Here is a 21,669-nt window from a genome sequence, read left to right as displayed (position 1 = left end):
TTGCTTTAAATAAGAACTCTCGTTGCCTCGTGCTGTAAGGTGAGAAATTCTTCTGGTTGAGGGGGACGACAGTGATACTTGGAGCTTGCTGGTATTGCTGGCCTTTTTGGCAGGGAGCACGAGACGGGCTGAAACAGAGTGAAAGCCCACAGGAGCCTTCAGACTCAAATTCTGCAGGGAGACAGTGCTGCTGGAGAAAGCGACAAAGCCCTGGTAGTAAGAAGAGCTTTTCTGGATTGTATCGTTTCTAAAAGCCAGTCCCCCTTGTATCTGCTCTCAGATTCCTTGTTCCTTTAAGCTCCTGTGTTATTCAGTGGTCTTTGCTTCATCTGTTTTCTCTCTGCCTTGTGTGCCCCACCATAGCAGTCGTGCTGCTGGAAGGAGACCTGGAGACAGATGCACTGAAGTGTCATACATCAAAGAACAGCTGGGATCCTGTCTTGGCAGCTGCTGTGCCGCGCAGTGCTGCAGAGGAGAGCCAGAGTGGATCTGTGGTAGCTCCTGATTCCTGCAGTCTTCCCTGCTAGCTCATTGGCTGGTGTCCTCCGTTCCTGGACTTTGCTTGATGGGGATCTCTGTTGCAGGAGCAGTCTCTGCACCCAAAGGCAGGCGAGCAGGGATAGGAGAGGTCGCCTCTAGATGCTGGAAAGGCCGTTTGTATAAGGTCCTGTCAGAAGATCTCTTCTGGAGCAGCTGCTGGCTGTAGGCCCACCAAGCCGAAGGTCAGGATAGCCTCTTTGCAGCATGTCTTCCAAGCCAGAGCAGAAGGAGACCCACCAGGCTAATGGGGCTGTGCTGCCCATTGTGCCCGTGAACTGTCTCGCCAGTCCGGACCGGGGGCAGCTGGTGGAGCCCTCAGATTTCCTGGGACCTGATGGTGATGGGGTAGAAGTGGTGGTGTTGGAGTCCCGTGCCAATGCTAAAGGGGTGCGAGAAGAAGATGCCCTGTTGGAAAATGGCAGCCAGAGCAATGAAAGCGATGACACCAGCACGGACCGAGGTCCTGAGCCAGCCTCGCCCCTCAAGGAGACCTCCTTGTCCATCGGGCTCCAAGTCCTCTTCCCGTTCCTCCTGGCAGGCTTTGGGACGGTTGCTGCTGGAATGGTGCTGGACATTGTGCAGGTAGGACTGATACTTCCCTGGCATGGAGCTGGGCTGTGAATCCTGTCTCTGTAGACCATGGCTTGATCCCAGGCCAGCAGGGACCCAAATGCCAAGGCTGGTTCAACAGACAGCAACTGTGAGGGGAGGAGACCTGTTACCCTGCGTGCCGGCTGGGGTGGGGGGAGACAGGGGAGACCTTGGTGATGTCTGGCACGAGGGGAGGAGATGCTGCGGGCACCCCTGCTCTGCAGCTCCTCGGCTCGGAGGAGGAGGTCGCAGCTGGCACATGGGCAGCCGAAGCACCCGCCTGGGAACCGAGACTGCTCCCTGCATTGCGACTTGAAGTGCTTTCCTCGCAGTGGCTGTAGACATCCCAGCTGAGTCACTAGTTCCACAGGTCCTGTGTCCCTTTTCCATCTCGGGGGTTTGCTGCGCTGTTCCAGCACGCCAGGCTCGTGCCAGCCCGGTTAATGATTCGCCTGTCGCAGTGCATGCGGGACGCTTATGTGGTGGCTCGCTCCGAAGGTGGAAGGCTGCCCGAGTGGCTCTTACACTGCCTTCTCACGCTCTTGAAGCATCCAGGGTCACCTGGGCTAACAGGGTGGTCCCTCCCGGGAGGTGTCTGGGGATGATGCTGAGGAAAGGCCAGCCAGAGAGCTGGCTGTCACCTCTGGGTGATGAAGATGCGTTGCCAGACATGGTCTCTCGTTAGGTCTCCTGCGGCAGGTGATGCTGTGGGAGCCTGACAGCCGTGCTGCTTGCTTGGGTTTTATGTGGCAAATGTGGCTTCACGGACCGTGGCTCCTGCGCCGGTCTCCCTGGCACGAGGTTTCCAAGCGTGTGTCTCTGGCAGCAGATCCGTGCTTGACCTCTGCTCCTGTGCTCTGGAAGACGGGCTGTGCAGAGCTGTCTTGGTGCGTGGCCCGAAACAATAAGACACAAAACTTGATCATCCGTGCAGTGCAGGTTTATGAAACTGTTTGGCTGGAGGAGCCAGCCATTTTGCAACGGTGGTCAAACAAAAATGCTCTGCTGGAAGCTCCTCTTGGTTTGAGTGGGATGAAGAAGCCCTCGCAGTGTTGGCATAGAAAGACTCGAATGTCAGTCACTTGTCTGTGTTGCTGGCAGTTACGATCATCTCCACCCAAGCTGTGTGCCAGTAGGGTAAGTCAGGCTTTTTTTGTGTTTGTGGGTGGTCAAGCAGACACTTTTCTTGCTTTCCTGCCCCTAACGGCTGTTTGCCTGCGAGTTTTGGTCATAGCCTTACGGTTTCTTTTGGTGCAACTGCTGAGAGAGCTGTGAAGTGACTCAAAACAGGAAAGGCCCGCTGTGCTACATTAATCTGGGAGAGATTTACCAGAATAATTTTCTTAAAAAGAAAGACATTTCAAGCATATTTCCCTTTGCAAGGTCCCTGTAAACTCATACGTGGCTCTTCTGGCAGTGTCCCAGAGCCGGTGATTTGCACCCAGCCCGGAGTCCTTCCTGGAGAAGGAGCAGCCCTTCTGCCCGGGCAGGAGCAGGGCAGGGGTGGGATACTGCAGCGCACTGTGGTGTTCTCCTGCCTTTTTTTTTTTTATGGCCATTGGAAATAAAGCTGCATAATTCCTCTGTCCCACAACAGCTCAGCATGTGGCTATGCAGCTTGTCCTGCCAACTCCTGTAACTGCTGTAGCCTTGGGATTAAATGAGGCTTCAAAGTGCCACAGGGTGGAAAAGGGGGGTGGGAAGCATGTGGGTCTCGCCTTGCTTGCCTGCAGAGTGTGGGAAGCTGCCCTTGATAACTGGCTTCCCAGAGACCCAGAGCCTTGGGTGAAGGGAGGGAAGCGTCTGGGGCAGGTGGGTGGTGCGCTGGGGTGGACTGGGTCCCGTTGCGTTGGATGCAGCTGTGGTTTGCCGTGGATGGAGGGCTCCATACGCTCCATTTCCTCTGTTTTGGGTAAACGGACTAATCCGCCAGCTGTAATTGGTCTCCCCAGCGTGAAACAAGCAGCCCTGGCCTGCGGCCATGCTGTCCCATTAACGTGTCCCTGTGAATTTGCCTCTCGGGAGGAGAACTTGCCTCTGCTCCCTTTGGGGTTGGAGAGACCGGTGAGCCAGGTGACATGTGAGCGTTGCAGCCGCTGTTTTGTGTGCGGTAGAGGACTGTTGGCGCGGTCCCCTTGTCCAGCAGAGCCCCAGTTGTTGTTTTCCAGGCTTGTCTGCTCCCTGGAGATTCTTTGGATGGGGTGAGCAGTGTTTCGTGCAGAGGAGGGCGTCCGCTCATCCATGCTTGGCCACCTCTGGTGTTAGCATCTGTCTAGAGTGGGCCGTAGCCGTGGCCAGCGGCGGGTGCCAGCCCTGGAGCTGTAGCTCTCCTGCTAAGGCCGCTCATTCCTCGGCGTTTCGGAGGGAGAGCGCTGGGGGAAGCGACGCAGCCGCACCAAGGTGGTCATAGCTCCAACCTGCAGCACGTCCCTCCCCACTGAGCTGTCATGAATCACCATCCCGCTACGATCGGAGCGGAACCACGCTGTTACTCATGGCTCTTGTAAGCCTTAACTTCGCACGCGGTGACTAAAAATGACAGAGGCTGAGAAGCAGCTGTTACCCTGGGAATATCTGTTGTCTGCACCTGCAGACCTTCTGAGAGGCAGCGAACCTGGAGGAAACTGCAAAACACCACCTGGGGCTTGGTGTTTCTTCCAGAACCTCTGGCAGGCTGGAGTCCGGTCTCGCCCCTCTGGTCCTGCATGGGAGGGACCGAGGTCTGGTGGCTCTGGTGTCTGGGCCAGGTTGTGTTCAAAGGGACCACGGGCTTAGCAGAAAATGAAGCTGAACTAAGTCAAACCTTGATTGCTTATCGTCTCTCTGCTCCCCCTCCCCAGAGGGCAGGGAGGAGGTGCTGGCAATGAAGTGCCTCTCCCTGTAATTCTCTACTGCAGCAATGCTGGAACCCGGCCGGGAGCTCCCTTGCTCCCCGCTGCAGTGCGTTCCCCTCGGCATGGAGCAGACTGGATGGTGTTGGAGGGTCCGGCGTGCTGTTAGCCTCCCTCCTCGCCCCTCAGAACAGCTGGTTTCTGTGCTTCTAGGCAGGCTGTTACAGGGGAGGAAAGGGATTTTAACAGCTCGATGTCCTGAACTTAAATTCATATTTCCTCTTTCTCTTTTTTGTGTTCCCCAAATAGCCTGGCTCTGGTTCTCCCCTTGGAGCCACATCATGGGCGCATGTCTCTGCAGGGAGCTTTGTCCTCTGCAGGAGCTAGGGAGGCCTAGGACATGTACGAAATGCCCATAGACCGGTCTTGTATAACTTCTTATACTAAGAAAGCTGGCAGGAGCCCATGGGTCCTGCTCTTTGCAGTGAGCAAGCTGCTGATGCCTGCAGAAATCTCCGTGTTTTCCTGCCCCGAAGATGGCTTTTATTCCTTTCTCCAGGAACACCCCTGTCTTGCTCAGGGAGCTGCGTTAGCAGGCTCCGGTTACAGCGGCTTCTGGCAGCAGCTTGCAGTGCAGCCTCCTTTAAAGGTTAATTTACAAAGTGAGGGTCGGGACAAGGTGAGGGAGGGCTGCGAACGTGTGCTAGCTGTTGCCTGATCCTGCCTCTGTGGTCTCTGGAGGCAGAAGGAGCCAGGAAACTTTTGCACAGTGCTTCCAGCCTGCGGTCTGACTAATGACGATGTTCCCCTCATGAAGTGATTCTGGTGACACCCAGCTTGTGCTGCTGGGAAGTGGGAGTGAGTTGCTCGCTGCCTGAATTCTACACACTGCTGAGGGAAGTCATAGCAAAGGATTCACTGGGACAACAAGCAGCGAAATAATCATAATGCCTGCCTAAAAATAGACTGAGGAGAGCTGAGCTCGCGTGTTCCTAGATGTGACCTTAAAGGAAGCACAGCCTGATGTGCCGCTGGGTTAGATGAAGTATTTAAGACTGATTCTCTCTCCTGCCCTGAACTCAGCCGCCCCTGTTGATCCTCTCTGAGTGCCTCTGGCTGTGGTGGAGAGGTCTCCCACGTCAGGGTCTCAGGTTAGCAGGCGGGTTGGAGCAGAGGGACCACGGTGGTTTCCTTGGTTCTGCCCATCGCAGCGCCCGGGAGGGGACTGTTCGTTGCATGAGGAGGGTCTGGAAACCGAGCATCCTCAAGAGCCTTGTCCTCGCGCAGAGCGAGGGTTGTGGCTGTGCCTGAAATAGCTGAGCAGCTTTCGTCTGTGCACCTGGGAGCTGGAGAGCACGGTTAGCTTGTCTTACCAACCTGTCAGAAACGCTAAGGGGGGTTTTTATGGACTGGAAAACAGTCTTTTTCCTTTGAGGAAAAATGGTCCCAGTTCATCCATCTCAAGCACTTGCCTGCCTCCTGTGATCACGGTTTTCTCTCAAATGGTTTTTGAAGTGGATGCAGCTTGGATGTGGTATCGCAAGAAAAGAAACTGGGATTTGTTGGCTCAGTGGCGAAGGCGAGCAGCACAAAGGATGGAAAAATAAACAAAAATACCTGAAGTCCTTCCCCACAGGAGGGAGTTGGTCATGCAGGTAGAGTGGCTGGTGTTTGCTGTAAGGTGTTGGCTGTTAGCATTCCTTGTCCTAGAAAGAAGTACGTGTCCTGTCGGGTGGCCAGCCTGGCAGTCTGACCCTGCCGAGGGGAGCGGAGCGGGAGATGGAGCCCGTGGCAGGTACTGCTCGCAGGAAGGGAGCTGCGAGAGCCGTGACCGCGAGCGTGCTCAGCGCTGCAGGCAGCTGCCGAGAGCGCAGTCACAGCCCTGCTCGGTGTCCTGTAAGGATGGTGGCTGTGTGGGAAGTGGGAGCTATTTTGGACACAGGGCCTTTTTGCAAAACATTCATGAAAATAAGAGTTAGGCAATAGTATTTGTGTAGCTTGCAGGGTTTTTTTAAGTGCGGTTGTGAGTTTTTTGGGGGTGGTTTTGTGTTTTCATGGCAGCCAGCTGCTCTCCTGTGAGACTGCTCACCCTGCAATTACACTTCGTTTTTTCCTAAATAACCGTGGCTGCCTCTTCTGCCTTGTGCCCAAGAGAGCTGCCTTGACCGCAGAGCCCGAGTAGTTAGTAAATCCCCGAGTAACGTAGGTGTGAGCTGAGGGAGGGCACACAGCTCCTCGGTGAGGCAGGGGGGAACGGAGATGGTGGTCAGCTGCTTGCTGAGCTGGCAGGATGAGGGAGCAGCGATGCCTTGCTCCGAAATGTATTTGTAAGACACACGTGTGGGGCATGGCTCTCGGCTGAGACTGGCTGAGCTTCAGTACTTGGTCCTGCCAAAACCTGCAAGCGCTGGGCAAAGTCTCTTTGTCTTTTCCTATTTTGGCCTTTGTATGCATAAACATTTTGTCAGTGGTTGATCTTTGGGGGATTTTTAACTGAAGGCCGAGATCCGGTTTCTGAGCTCAGCAGGAACATGTGGTCACTACTACACGAGTGTCAAGAACAGTAAAATTGCTGCAGAATTCAAAGTGTGGCACCAGAAGGGGAACTGGCTTGTCTGCTCAGGGCCACATGCGGGCAGTGCCAGGCTGCAAAGGCAAAGAGCACGTGACACTCAGTCCGAAGCAAAGGTTTCCAGCAGCTGTGATTATTTTCTGATAGTCTGTCTTTGTTTTGATCTTGCAGCACTGGGACGTCTTCAAATACGTGACGGAGGTGTTTATCTTAGTACCTGCGTTACTGGGCCTGAAGGGGAACCTAGAGATGACTCTGGCGTCTCGGCTCTCGACGGCTGTGAGTACCCAGGGGGTCGAGGGAGGGAGCAGGAGACCTGGTTTGGGAAGGGGTGGGCAGGCGTACGCGTGCGTGGTGGCTGGGCAGAGGAAAATCCCTTGCTCAGTGGTCGCGGAAACCAGAGCCCAGAGTTTAGCGTGCTGGGAAGGGCTCTTCACCCCACTGGATGGATCAGATTTGAAAGCTGAATAGTCCTTAATCTTTGCTGACAGTTCACTTCCTTGTCAGGGCTGCTCGTGGGCCTGGAGGCATGGTGCGTGAGCTGGCTTTGGCGGTTTAACGTCTGGAGTGCTTGGGTCCAGTTTTTTTTCGTGAGGAAGCTGGGTGCAGGCGTGTCATCAAAGCAGGGTAAACTCAGCCCAGTTCAGGAGGGCTAGGAGAGCCTGGGGAGATTCGTAAAGGCTGAAACGGAGGGGCCCTTGCAGTGAGAGCTAGCAGGTGGATTGACAGCCTCTTGAAGCTGATGGAGAGGCATGGCTGGGCATTCCTCTTGCTCGAATTCAGTCCGGTTCCTGTGAAACAGTGAGCTCCCTGTGAGAGATGGGGGCAGGCGCTGTTCGCTCCTCAGAATACTGTGTTAGTCCAGCTGTAAGTGAATTTCTTTCTGTTTGGAGGTTTCTATAACACAGCAGTCTGTCTCTGCAGCTGAGCGATGCTGGAGAGAGACTGCCATCCTCTCCTAACGGACAATAGTGCTCTGTCTGTCTGCAAAGCATCTTCTGCTTGAGCGTGACAGCGAGTGACTGCCTGATGTTTCTGTCTTTCCCATGATGGGAGTACATAGGGCTTTGAATCTTATATCTGCAAGGTATTCGCTGCCTGCTGCCCAGCTTTTAACTCCCCTGGCTCTGTGCTGTGAGTTGCTGGAAGAGAGAGCCCTTGCTGCAGGCAGCCTGGTCTTGGCCTTGAGAGTGCAGAGGAGCTGACCTGCTGTGGCCCGAGAGCACTGCTCAGGAAGTGCTCGCTGACACGTGGGAATGGAGAGCTGTCTGCCTGGGTGCCAGCAGCAAGCAGAGCTAGCGGAGAGCTGCTGCTTTGCATGTCCCTTCCTCACAGCCTTCCCCTGACTGGTTGCTGTGGGAGAAAGCACAGGAGAGTGTTGAAAAGATCCCTGTATATCTGCTCTCCAGGGTCCCCTCTCGCTCTCCCACTGTGAGCAGTGGGGTGAAGCCAGCTGTGACTCTGCTCCTCAGTAGCTGCTTGTTGGCCTCTGAGGCCCAAGGTTTCTGCTGCGCTCCTGGATGGCAGCGGAGCCAACGTTTGGAGCTGCCCACCCAGCCTTCGTCACCTGCAGCCCCTCTTGCCCCTCGTGCAGTACTCCCTGCTTGTACCTAAGGGGTGCTGCTCTAATCCACCGGACCACTGGCACATGGGCATTGTATCCTGCAGAGTCTGGGCCGGTCCCTGCAGCCCCCGGGGGGTGGGAAAGCAGGCAGCATTTCCCTGGACCAGCCCTTGGCTTGGCCTCTGCACCCCAGCCCCTGTCTGCTGATTCGTGCTGACCAGGGACCACCTCCTCCTCGGATTCGGCCTTGGCCCTTCGTTGTCTGAAGGAGCACTGAGCTGCCCGGGCGATGGCTGTGCCAGCGTTGCCTGCGAAGGGCTGGGCTGTGACTGCTTCCCTCCGTGCTGGGCTCCTCTCTCCGGGCGCTGCTGGGGAGGACAAAGCTGCTGGGAGGCTCCGTGCTGCCCCTGGCCCAGCTGTGCTCCAGTGCCAGGGCTGGCAGGGACAGAGGCTGGGCGCTGCAGCTCGTGTCGCAGCCTGAGCTTTGTTTGCCCCTTCGTTCTGGGGAACAAATCCCTTTGTTTTCTTCACTGTCTATTGTTCGGGTCATGGCAGGATCCGTGCTGTCCCAGACACGTGCCGTTCTCCTTCCTGGCCTTGGCCAGCTTGCGCTTTCTGAGCTTGGGCTCATCGGGGTGAGCGCTGGGCTCTCCTGGGACAGAGGCAGTCCTTCTGCCACCTCTGCTTTCTCCATCCTCTTCCCTTACGGGGCTGGCACGGAGTAAAGTTGGGGCAGGCTTGGCAGGGAAGTGAGACTGTGCAGAAAGTCACAGGAATGCACAGCTTGCCCCTCTCTGCTCCAGTGGCTGCAGCGGGGTCAGAGGGAACTGGCACAGAGAGCACCGGTCTGTGCCGAGCGCTGCGGCCCCTGCCCCGGCCCCATCTCCTGGTGCCTCCTCCTTCCCCTGCGCCGATGGCCGTGGGTCGGCGTTGGCCTCGTGGGCTGAGACCTTGGCTTTGTCCTCCTCTCTCCTTTGCCATGCAGGAGAGAAGGCTGCGCTGCCCCTGCACAAAACCCCTGCCCTTGCGCTCTGCCTCCCTGTATCTGTGCGCAGTGGGATAGGGCGATCTCTTGAGCTTTCATTTTTTTTTGCCCTTGCCCTGCTCTTCCCTTGGCATGAGGGATCCACGTGCAGGCGTGCGGAGGGAGCTCCCCTCTGAGCAGGGCTGCACGGTGTGGCTCTCGCGTTCTCTCTGCGTGAAAGAGCCTGCGGTGGTTTCTCAGACCATGGGTTTCTAATTAGTGCTGCATTAAGGCACCTCAGAAATTCCTTTCACAATTAAGAAGCAAAACTCTCCTGTTAGTTAAAGGATTAAAATCCGGTTGCCAGTGACTACAGCTAGGTTATGTTAATCCCAACCTAATTGCCATGTGGCTGGAATTTTAAGGTCAGGCTTCATATGGAGCTCAAATTCCTGTGCTGGATGGGCTCAATGCTACTTCAGTCAACTTTTTTGTTGGTTTTTACCCATTCTTTCCTCCTCTCCGCTAAACTGACCGGAGTAAATTCACCCCAGATATGGGCACATCTCAGTGCTGGTTGAAATGAGCTAGCAGTTCTCTCGAGCGCATGCAGTAAGGAGAGCAGAAGGATTAGTTGATCACTGACTTCTTGTTTTTTACAGAGGCCAGCAAGGAAACCCGAGAGGCAGAAATTGCTGCTGCATTGCTGAGCAGAAGTCTGGGTTTGACGCTGTCAGCCAGTAACTCCAGCATGCATTTGCCACTTGAGATTGCTTGAGCCTCTCCCATTTGATTTCTTAGTGACAAACTTGTTTCCTCCTCGTGTTCCTCAGCTTCTGATAATACAAGACTGGATATAGGCTTACACCCTCTGCCTATCCATTCCTTCCATGACCTAGAGGGTGCCAGGATAGAGCACAACCCTTATGCTCTGGAGTAACGAGCAACCTGCGGTGATTCCGCTGGGTTACTTTGGAACATATGCCAAGGAATTAAAGCCGCTTTCCATCTCTACTGGTTAGTCTGATTCGCATCTCCTGCAGCCGCAGCGGTGCCAGGTGACCCGTGTGCCATGGCTGCTTCCCGCCACTCAGGAGGTCTCCACGTGGCATTAGCCTTGTTTACTCAGCTTTTTGCCGAAACAGTGGTTGTTGCTGCCAGCTTCCTCTGCCCACGTGGTGCTGCTCTGGCCTTGCTCTGTGTCGGAGCTGGGCACGCAGCTGAGCGGGGAGCCTGTGCACCCCTGTTTCCCTCCTGGCTGGCTGACCTGTGGGGCAGCGTGACCCGGCGGGGCCTGAGCCAGGCTGGGCTTGGTCGCCGGTGGGGGAAATTCAATGGGTAAACAAGCAGCAGTGCAGAACGCTGTGTGGGGACAAAGTATATCTTGTTGCTTTTGCAAGATTTTCATCAGACGTTCTATTGACGTCGATTCCCCGTTAGACTCCCTTCAAAACCCCCTCGGTAGTGGGTCTGGCTCAGCTCCTGCCACGTCGGAGAGCGTCAGCGCGTTCCTGCCACTGGGAAGGAGAAGGTGCAGGAACTGATACCGGGAACAACTTTAGTGTTCTGGAACACAAGACCAGAGTAACTGATGGAAGAGGCACTGTAGTTACCCAGGGTCTGTAGCCCAAGTGACATTCACAGAGCTGCACGTCACAGACCGGGGTGTTACTGCAGAGCTGTGCCCTGGCTGTACACACATACCTGCATGCACGACCACACACACTTTTTCTATGGAATCGCTGACCTCGGAGAAGATTTGAGGTCATTATTCCCCCCTGCTCGTGGCATGAACTGGCATAGCTGGCAGGCAGGAATTTGACTGTTAGCAAGAGCAAAATGCTGTCAGTCTTTAACGATGTTGTGATGTCCTCTTGCAGGCTAATATTGGCCAAATGGATACACCCAAAGAGCTCTGGAGGATGATAACGGGGAACATGGCTCTGATACAGGTAAGAAAAAGTGAAAGGAGAAGTGGAAATGTTGGTAGTTGGTGCAAGCCCAACTAGGACAAGTGTCAGAAAGTTTAAGTGCCTGGATTTTGCTACAGACTTCAATATTGCATGTCTAACGGGGAGGCAGATGGCACCCTTTTGTTCCACAGTCAGCTTACCGTAACGGTCTGCCCTGTAGGTTAGACTTGGGGTTTCCTTGCTGGATGCTAATCCACCTGGAATGGCACCATGGGTGCTGTTTCCTTCTTCCCTCACCCAGGGTTCATTTTTGCTCTCTAGTCCTCTTGGTGACTGTCTATTTTTTGTTTTCAGGTTCAGGCTACTGTGGTTGGCTTCCTGGCCTCGATCGCGGCAGTGATATTTGGGTGGATCCCAGATGGGCACTTCAGCATTGACCATGCTGTCCTGCTTTGTGCCAGCAGCGTGGCTACTGCTTTCATTGCTTCCCTTGTTCTGGGTGAGAGACAGACCCTGCACACCCTCCATGCGCCTCTTCCTAAAACGCTGCGCTCCCGTTGGCCTCATCCTGTTTTCTTCCTCTTTTTGGCTGTAGGCATGATTATGATTGGGGTCATCATTGGATCCAGGAAGATGGGGATCAATCCTGATAACGTCGCCACGCCAATTGCTGCCAGCCTGGGGGATCTCATCACCCTGGCTCTGCTCTCGGGGATCAGCTGGGGCTTGTACAAAGAGCTGGGTGAGGAGCAACGAAAGGCCTCTGTCTCTCCCTGGTCCTCCCATGTGCTGCCGCGTCTGCCTCTCATTCCACCCTCTTCCTTTACCCTTCCTGTTCACGGCGTAGGTAGGATGCCTGGCCTGGAAGCTACCTCAGTTAGCGAGACCTAGTCAGAACTGAGAAGGGGAGGAAACGGACCTTTTTACTCCCTTGTAGCTGCAGCCTTGGCAGTGACTTGCACACTTCCTTCTCACCAGCTAAAAAGTGATAGGGAGAAGTTTTCTCCTTCCGAGTGCCAGGGCCTTGACTGTGGCTAAAGCAGTGGGAAAAGGCAGCTTTGGATTTAATCTTTTGTACTGTCAGGACCAGCTGGGGATCCTGAGCGCAGGGCTGCAGCTGTAGACTCCAGACTTCCTCCTCCCTCCCTCCCTCCCTCCCTCCCTCCCTCCCTCCCTCCCTCCCTCCCTCTCCTCCACCTTCCTTCCCTGGCAGCCGCGATGCTTGGGATGTGACTCAGCCAGGTTCAGCCAAAGGTGAAGCGGCACCGGGAGGTCTTGCCCAGCAGTGGGAAGTGGGAATGAGCAGTTAAAATTGAAGAGGTGTCACTCGGGTCTGTTGATAAAGCCCCTGTGAGCACACCAGGAGAAGGCAGTGCCATGGCCTGCAGGGCTGAGGCTGGCTGGCCTGGTTTCCCTGCGCTTACTGGGGTTTCTGACTCCGAGGGTGACAGCAGACTGTTGGCAGGCTTGGTGAGCTCAGCTGAAGTAGCACCCCGCCTCGCTGCCGTGGGATGTGTCCCTGATCTGTTGCCTCTGCTTATTTCCTCCTCAGAGAGCAAAGCCTACGTGAATCCTCTGGTGTGCGCCTTTTTCATAGCTCTGCTGCCCATCTGGATCATCATTGCCAAGAAGAACGCAGCGACTCGGGAGGTGCTGTACTTTGGCTGGGAGCCCGTCATTATCGCGATGGCCATCAGCAGGTAGGAAGGCACGGCAGAGTTCCTCGCCCCCCGACGCAAACAGGCAACGCACCCGTTCCCCCGGCCCTTAGCGCTTGGTACGTTCTGGAACAAGAGGGAACCAAACCTCTGCTGCTTCCACAGTCCCGGCTGCCAGGAAAGTGGAAGTCATGTTGTGTTTTCTAGACACAACCTGTGGGGTTCCAGGTCCTGAGGCACAGGAGTGATTAAGCACCAGACTGGTGGAATCTAGGGCTTTGGTGATGTCCCAGTTGCACAGGGAGACCCTGGCGTGGCCACGGAGTAAGCACCGAGCCTGTGCAGCAGCCCTCTGCCCAGGAGCCCTCTCTGCCTTCTGAAGGGCGGGATTGCTTTTCACAGAATCTCAGAATGGTCGGGGTTGGCAGGCACCTCTGTGGGTCACCCAGCCCAACCCCCTGCCCAAGCAGGGTCACCCAGAGCAGGCTGCACAGCACCGCGTCCAGGCGGGGCTGGAATATCTCCAGAGAAGGAGACTCCACAGCCTCCCTGGGCAGCCTGGGCCAGGGCTCCGTCACCCTCAGAGGGAAGAAGTTCTTCCTCATCTTCAGCTGGAGCTTCCTTTGCTTCAGTTTGTGCCCATTGCCCCTTGTCCTGTCGCTGGGCACCACTGAAAAGAGTCTGGCCCCGTCCTCCTGACACCCACCCTGCAGATATTTATAAGCATTTCTAAGGTCCCCTCTCAGCCTTCTCTTCTCCAGGCTGAACAAGCCCAGCTCCCTCAGCCTCTCCTCATAGCAGAGATGCTCCAGTCCCCTCACCATCCTCGTAGCCCTCCACTGGACTCTCTCCAGTAGCTCCTCATCTTTCTTGAACTGGGGAGCCCAGCACTGGACCCAGCACTGCAGATGGGGTCTCACCAGGGCAGCGTAGAGGGGAAGGAGAACCTCCCTCGCCCTGCTGCCCACACTCCTCTTGATGCACCCCAGGATCCCGTTAGCTTTCTTGGCAGCCAGGGCACACTGCTGGTCCCTTCCCACACCCAGGTCCCTCTCCGCAGAACTTTTGATTGCATTGCAGTTAACTGCACGTTAGGGGCTTTAGGCTTTGATGGGTTTTGGCAGCAATGAGACAAGATCTGCTAAAACTGTCCTGTTATCAAATATTGAGGCTTAAAGTCACGTGCAACAGCTGCAGCTGTAGGTGTGTGTTAGTAGGTGTGTGCATCACCCCTGGGTGCACACACTGCAGCAGAGAGAACCCGCAGAGCTTTCACAGAATAGTAGGGGTTGGAAGGGACCACTGTGGGTCATCTAGTCCAGCCCTCTTTGCCTGAGTGTTTCCTGGTGAGCTTTCAGCACTGACGTCGTTGGTCTTCTCTCTGCAGCGTTGGCGGTTTGATTTTGGACAGAACGGTCTCAGATCCAAACTTCGCTGGGATGGCTGTCTTCACGCCGGTTATTAACGGTGAGTTCATCTCCCCTCTGGTATTGTAGCTCTGGGCAAACAGTGGACTTGTCCCGCGGGCCTGATTTCAGGCAGATTAAGGAGACCAAATCCCCTTTGGTTGCCAGCGAGACATGGTGCTTTGACCCAAGCTCTGCGGCAGCGCGGCTCCCGCTGGTGCCAGCCTTTGGTGGCAGGACTGGCCTGGGAGGCTGTTGCCTAAAAGAGATGTTTTTCTGGGGCCCAGCAAAAAATGCCTTTATTTCCCAATTCCTCCTGGCTGGTGCAAGACCCCCATCTTCCAAGATGTGCTCCTTGTGGCACCTGGTGACAGAAAGATTTGGATTTGCAACTCGGAGTCAGGAAATCTGATTGCTTCTGGTATAAAGCTTCGACTGTCTTTCTGCCTAATGAACCAGGGAAACTCTGTTTTTATTACTACATTTTGCAATAAACAGAGTTAATTCTGAGCCAGTGCATCTTGTACTAGTGGGCTCCACAGTTTCATTATGCCTCATGCAAAAACAAAAAAAATAGTTTTAAACTTCCTGTGTCTGTTTTGGTGGCTGACTTGTCTTTTTTTTGTTTGTTTCACTTATTTCTTCTAAGCAGTAATAGAATTGCATCTGTTTTACTAAGGGGAAACCATAGAACAGTGTGCTTTGTTTCAGCCCTTTACATCCTGCAAAAGTGGATTTTGGGTCAAAAATAGACTGTCCTGCATTATTCCAGCACCTGGCAGTTCCCGATCTGCTGGCTGTTGACAACAGCTCTTTCTCTTCACGGTGTGTGAGCCCTCGGCTCACTGCTCTCTCCTTGTCTGCAGGTGTGGGTGGCAACCTGGTGGCAGTGCAGGCCAGCCGCATCTCCACGTACCTGCACATGGGCGGGATGCCCGGGGACAGCTCCGCCACAGCCCCTCGCAAGTGCCCCACCCCCTGCAGCACTTTCTGCAGCTCAGGTAGCCGAGGCGGGGGTGGAAATAAATATAGACTTGTATTGTAATATATATTGACTTGTCTATGTATTATATATGCCATGCGTGTTTTTTCTATATATATAGACAAGTCAGTGCATTACACATATATTATAATCATAATATAATATATTATATTATTATAGTTTAATTTCTAATTTAAATTAAACTTTAATTGTAATTATCCTAATAATATTATAACAATAATACATATATATATCATGCTATGCCAATATCTATATATATAAAGTCAGTGCATTACACATATATTATAATCATAATATAATATATTATATTATTATAGTTTAATTTCTAATTTAAATTAAACTTTAATTGTAATTATCCTAACAATATTATAACAATAATACATATATATCTCATGCTGTGCCGATATCTATATATATATAGACAAGTCAGTGTAGACTTCTGCCAGCAGCAGTTGCTGCGGTTGGCTGGCTGACTCTGTGTGGGAGATGGTGGGTGAAGGCTGCTCGGAGGCTGCTGTCACCTCCCGGCTGGGGCTGGTCCTCTGGCCTGCCCTGCCCTCTAGAGACGCTCGGACCTTCAGCAGAGCCGCTGTGCGAGAGGACGTAGTTCTGCTGGGTGAGGAGAGCACGGTGCCGAAGTCCCATGTCCTGACCATCTGAGACTGTAAATCCTCCACCCACCAAATCTTTTCCAGATGTGTCCAGGATACTGAAACCTGCCTTGAGGGTGCTCGAGTGCTGCAGCTCTGCTGGGGTTATAGAGCTGCGCTCACAGAGAGCTGCTCCCTTCTGAAGGCTTCCTGGCAGCGCCGCTATTTGTGGCAGAGCACAGCCCAAACTTGCGTTCCAGCACAGAGCGTGGGCAGAGGTTGTTGCCCTCCAAACTTCCTAGAGAGGCTTGGTAGCCCTCAGCCTGGGTCCTGGCCTTCCCTGCAGAGCGAGGAGGGGCGAGAGGTCCCCGGTGTGGTGGTGGTCTGTTGGGAAACCAATCACCAGATGAGGTGCAGACAAAGCTCTGAGGAAATGCAACGTTCGTGACAAATTCTTGACAGCTCTGTACTGAGCACTGTCAGAGGTGGGACAGGAGTCCTTTTGGAGTACTGTCAGAGGTGGGACAGGAGTCCTTTTGGCAGCTGAGGTCCAAGAACAGCTTTTGTCCTGGGGACAGAATTAAGCTCTCCTACCAAGCTTGGTGCGAAGAGTCCTTGGGCATCCTCACAGCTGGGTCATTGTTCAGGGGCCACCTTCCAGCCTGAATCTGCAGTGTGGGGATGAGCGTCCGCTGCGCTGGTCCCTCCTTCTCATTTGACCGTGGCTGTGCTGCCTGGTCCCCTGGAGCCCAAGGAGGCTGCAGAGTTGCTGGCTGTTCAAGCCTGTCATAAGCCTGAACTCCGTCTTTGTTTCCTTGCAGATGTGAATTCCCGCTCTGCCCGTGTGCTCGCTCTTCTGGTGGTGCCTGGACACTTGGTTTTTCTTTACACCATCAGCTCCATGCAAGGTGGACACACTACGCTCACCCTGATTTTCATAGTCTTCTACATGATGGCTGCGCTCCTCCAGGTAAGCTGGAGCCCTTCCGCGGGCCGTACCCCTCGGGCTGGGGTAAGGGGACGCTGCTGCTGCGTCACCCACAGTGGGGACCTGCTCAGCCAGTTAAGCTGTAGAGACATTGCTGAAGGCACAGCGATGTACGCTGTCCCTAGGTAAGAGGTGTATGTGCTGGGGAGGGGTATGCCAGCTAGATTGTATTTATCAAATGAGCCGGTATCAAACTGAATAAATCCTTCTTTGCTGGTGCCTGTATGCACCATTTTTCCTTTCTGCCCTTCTTGGCAAGCTTTGAATCTATCTCTTTGTCTCTTTTAAATCCTACTGATAGCAGAAGTGTGTTAATCTGTCATATAAGGTGCTTTAGCAATTTTAAAACTGCTGGTGAAGAAAACAGTCCGTGGAATTTGCAGGGACCCCGTGCCTTGTGTGGCTCGTCCTGCGCTCTCCCTGCCTCCCCTGCAGGCGTGGGGCTCCTCGCAGGAGCTGTGCCAGCCCGTAGCGATGGCTGTTCCTGCACAGAGCGGGGTGTTCGTGCCGCAGAAATCCCGGCTGCCCGCGCTGGAGGACGGGGAGAGAGGCTCTGCTTAGGGGGTTTCCTCCCAAGCCCAGCTGCGCTTCCCCCCTGCGCACCCCCTCTGCTTGTGGAAGCTGTGCCTGGTTTCAGCGTCCCCTAAACCCAACGACCGAGGCCGGCGTGAGGAAATGAGTCAGAGCATCCATCAGAGACAAGGGCAGAGTGCTGTTGTCCAGGAGGCTAAATTTAGGTCGTGAGCTCCTGCCGGGCGCTCGGAGGGGCTTCCGCTCGCGGCCATGCCGCAGAGCCGCTGCCATGGCTGAGAGAGGCCTAAGGCTTGAGAGGATCTGATGCAGAGTTCTTCTGCCTGAAGACACTGCCACAAGCCTCTCACTGCATTGGAGCAGGCAGGGGAGAACATCGCACTCGGGGAGTTGCAGCTGCTGGGCGGTTGCTCTTTTATTTTTGGGAGCCAGGCGTTGCTGTCCCTGCCTGAGCATCCTGCGTGCTGCCGAGTCCCCTCTTTGCCCCAGATCTCTTCGAGCTTGTTCTGATTAGATCTGAAAACTCGCATGGAAAATGTCGACTTTTTGTGTTTGAGTGCCAGTGTTCTCCCTTCTAAGCCTAAATTTGATGGTGCCATGGGAAGCTAAAGGAGGACAGGGCAGAGGCTGTTACGGACGCAGGGGATCTGGATGCCCTCTCGCCAAGTTCCTCTCTGTGCTGTACTTGTTGCTTTGGGGACGCAGCCTGCGTTAAACGCCCGGAGCACAGCGCTCAGCAAGGTGGTTCTGACCTCCCACCAGCTCCATCCTCGGCTGTGCGTCTCCGAGCCTGCCCCAGCTGGTGCTCCGCGAGGGCTGGGGTTGCAGAGGTCAGGATTTGTGGCTGACGTGGCTCTTTTCTTCCTGCCTTGCAGGTTCTCATCCTGCTGTACATTGCTGACTGGATGGTGCACTGGATGTGGGCCAGGGACCTCGATCCCGACAACTTCTCCATCCCATACTTGACCGCGCTGGGGGACCTGATTGGAACAGGTCTGCTTGCTCTCAGCTTTCACGTCCTCTGGCTCATCGGCGACCGGGACTCCGATGTGGGAGACTAGCTCTCCCTGCTGCCCCCCTTGGCACAGCTCTCCTCCTCCCTTCGTTCTGTTGTTGTTTCTTTTCCTCCACCCTCGCTCTCCTTTGCTTCCTCCCCCAACCCTGTCTTTCTTGAGACTTCATCTTTGATACTGGATTCTCATTATTTTCAATGGGGATTTTATGTGGTTTATATTTCAAGCCAAGTTTGTACAGAGGATAAATCTAGTTTTAGGAAGGACAAAAAAAGTGTAACGAGACAATCACCAAGTGCAATTTCGTAGTAGTTATGTCTGAACCAAGGTTACAGCGAAGATACTGATCAGTCAGATCACGCAGGGAGCCCACCCCGTCCCAGTCTCTAGAGGTGAAGGGCTGCTTTTTTCGCTTCATAAGCGTTTTGAAAACTGGAGGGAAGGTTCAGATTTATTTTACTGAACAGGCACCTTCTAGCAAAGTACGACCTCGCGGATGAGGGCCTGGGGTAACTCCGGAGCCGTCGCGGGGGCTGCGTGTGAGTCTCTCCTTCCTGCTGGTGTGAGCACGGCGGCCTGCTCGGTCCGGCTGACTTCTCTTTGCTGGAGGGGTGGATGGAAAAGTAGATCCTATTTTGTGCGTGAAGATTTTCTTCCAGGTGCTGAGTGCTGCTGATGGGCCCACTGCAGCTGGGAAGAAAGAAACCACCCAATACCTCTCCGGGTTGAGCCTGAGGCATTTCAAACTTGGGAGCATCAGGCTCTTTATTTTCTCTTAGAAAAGGGCATCCGTGTTCAGCCGCGGGATTTCTCTGGATGTGGGGGCACCAGCTGGAGAACGGGCCAGCGGGCGCAGTCCGGTTTCTGAAGCCCTGGTTGTCGGTGCGGGGCTGTAGCAAAGGATCCCGCTTGCCCTCGAGCAGGCGTGTGAAATCTGGCGTCAGGGTCACAGCCCAGCTTGCGAGCGCTGGCCGAGCCCTGCGAGCGCGGGGTTCCCTCTTCTGTTCCTTTCCCCTCTGCTCTTCGTGCTGTTCGGTGGCGGCAGCCCAGGCGCTTCTCTCCCGCCGCTGCTGCGTGTTGGAAGGACTCTGGTGCGGCCTGCAGCGGCGTGAGGAGAGAAAACCTGTTCTGGCCGTGTGACTAAGGCGTTGGTAAATGATCTTCCCGAACGCTGTCAGCTCTCAGCGCTTTGTAGTTTTCCCATTTGGACAGAAATCAGTTCAGTGAACTGAGCAGTAAGCAGTTTGGTGGAAGCAGGTCTGATTAACTTGGAAACTTCACCCAGTTACCCAGGTTTAAACGATGCGCCCAAGCAGGCAGCGCTATCAAACGGGCTCTGAAGCGTGAATAGAAGTTGAATGCAGAAGTGTGCGTGGGGCAAAAGCTCCTAACATCTGCCACAGCTGGGGAAAACACAGTGCACCCCACGGAGCCTGAAGTCACCGCTGCGCTGCCGAGGCTTGGGGAGCTGCCGGTACCGTCCCAAGCGCTGGGGGAATGCCCGCGGCGCTCGGCGTAGGAGGACCTTGCTCCCTGATCCTGAAACGACAGCGAAGCTCTCGGTTCAGCTGTGCCGGCCCCGAGCGCCGCAGTCCTGCCCCTGGTCTGGGCGCTGCCTCTCCCGCTTATCTGCAGCTCCAGCCGCCGCTGTGGTTGCCCGCTTTCCCTCTCGCAGCGGAGCGCGACCATCCTCCGCCGGCCTCGTTTCCTCCTGCAGCTTCACTTCTGCATTTCTCGCCCAAACCAGTGCCTGTCTGCTCCTTTCGGCTTTCTGTCCCAGCAGCGCCGGGCAGCTCTGCTCAGCTGGAGGGCGGTGAGCTGTGGTGCTGGGAACGCTGATCTGCCCCGGAAATGAGGCCAGGCTGGACGATTTGTTGTTACTCTGGACAATGCCAGAACTGTCCGAGCCCTACAAGCCTCCCGAAGTGCAGACTTTTTAGGTGAGGAGCGGTGTGTTAGGAACAGTTCTGCCTCCCCCAGGAAAGAGCTGGACGCACCCCTTACGGTCCAGGCCAAGACCGAAGTTGGTCTGGGATCAGGCGTTGTCCCAACCCGGAGATCTGGTTGCTCAGCTGGTCCTTACTGTGGAGACGAGCGTGTTGGAAAGGCAGCTCAGGGTTGGTGACTGGGAGACCAGTTCAGGAAAGCCGCGGGAGCGGGTGCATCCAAACCAAACGACAGCCAGGCGCTTGCCTGCTCCAGGACCGCTCTGGAGCTGCCGAGGAATCCGTTCCTGCTCCAGCGGCTGTGGGCCGAGCTCCCCTCCTCCTGCCGACGCGTTCGCCGTGCTCGGGAGGCAGCGACGGGATGCTTGCCCCGGGAGGCTGCTCCCGCTCAGACCCTCGGCAGGGCAGGCGATGCATTTTTGAGACTGTTTTCCCCGTTCTGCCTTGCTAAGGTGCCGTCAGGCTTGCGTCAGCCCTTGCCTGCCTTCATGGCGGCAGCTCGGGGCCTCGCGCTCCCCGCCCCGGGGACGGGCTCCTCACCGGTCTCGTTTGGCCAAAGCTCTGTTCAGAAACAAACCAGCCCTCGCAGCCTGCCGTGCTGGAGTCGCAGCCCGGGGCCTTCTGGAGTGTTCTCTGCTGCTCACCTCATTTCTCTGCCTAATGCTGAGGAATTAGATAGGAGACTTCCTTCCCTTAGCACGGGAGCTTTTCTATATATCCGTATGTGTGGGAAACTTTCCTGGCCGCCGAGGTGTCACATCACGATTGAGTTCCCTGAGAAAGATGCCCCCGAGGAAGAATCTGCCCTTCGGGGTCTCCTGGGAAGAGAGGCAGAGGGGGCTGGGAGCTGGCCCGCTCCCCGCGCTGCTCTGAGGTCTGAGGTGCGTGGGGAGTAGGCCGGGCAAAAGAAGCTCGTTTAAAACGGAAGAATATCGATGGTCAAAAACTTTTCCCACCAGTTGCACTCAAATGCATGCCTACTCTACAGCTGACTGCAAATGAAAAATACTGGTTTACTCTTTTTATTAAAGGAAAAAGACTGTCTTAATTATTTATAGTTCCTATAACTGAATTGACAGATCTCAACTGATAAATTATATTTGGTTAAATAAAGATGATGTTTATTTATGTGGACTGTGGCATCTCCTCCCTCCGCCTGACTGCTCGGTCAAAGGTGTCTCACGTTTTGCAGCTGGTTTTGGCTTACCCCGAAACTCCTTCGATACGCAGCGGAACGAGCGTGAAGAAAATCAAATAAATGGCTGTGCGGGAGGCGACCTGGGGTTAGTGCGAAGGACGGAGTGCCAGGCTGGCGTCGGCCGTGCCCCCGGCGTGGGGGCTCTGGGCAGGCCCCCCCGCTGTTTGTCCTCAGCCGCTTGCTGCGTGCGGAAGCCCTGCCCGGTCCCCTGCCCGGGGCTGTCGGTCCAGGGGTGCGGGACTGAAGGGCTCTGTGCGCTTTGGGGGTGCGGTCGCTGCTGTTTTCCCCTAGGGCTGTGCCTGCCAGCTGCTGGAGAGCCCTGAGACGGAGCCAGGGACGGGGAGCGGCTGCCCCAGCCTTG

General features: G+C 55.1%; 1 protein-coding gene across 2 annotated transcripts; it reads left to right on the top strand.

Annotated features, from left to right (window-relative positions):
* Positions 1–744: 744 nt before the first annotated feature.
* SLC41A1 (solute carrier family 41 member 1) lies at positions 745–21,238 on the top strand. 2 transcript variants are annotated; one of them, XM_009944998.2, is made up of 10 exons: positions 745–1,122; positions 6,706–6,813; positions 10,943–11,014; positions 11,330–11,474; positions 11,571–11,717; positions 12,528–12,675; positions 14,021–14,100; positions 14,906–15,040; positions 16,454–16,602; positions 18,027–21,238. In XM_009944998.2, the coding sequence occupies exons 1-10, from the start codon at positions 745–747 to the stop codon at positions 18,210–18,212; spliced, it is 1,548 nt and encodes a 515-aa protein (XP_009943300.1). In that variant the 3' UTR covers positions 18,213–21,238. The 2 variants fall into 2 exon arrangements, with proteins under 2 accessions (XP_009943300.1, XP_075299273.1); XM_075443158.1 differs by lacking the exon at positions 745–1,122 and adding an exon at positions 5,224–5,617.
* The last annotated feature ends 431 nt before the right edge of the window (positions 21,239–21,669 follow it).

The sequence above is a fragment of the Opisthocomus hoazin genome, chromosome 25 (assembly GCF_030867145.1).
Source record: "Opisthocomus hoazin isolate bOpiHoa1 chromosome 25, bOpiHoa1.hap1, whole genome shotgun sequence".
NCBI lineage: Eukaryota > Metazoa > Chordata > Aves > Opisthocomiformes > Opisthocomidae > Opisthocomus > Opisthocomus hoazin.
Note: the sequence above shows the minus strand (reverse complement) of the source record. Positions and strands in the feature narration are given on the sequence as shown.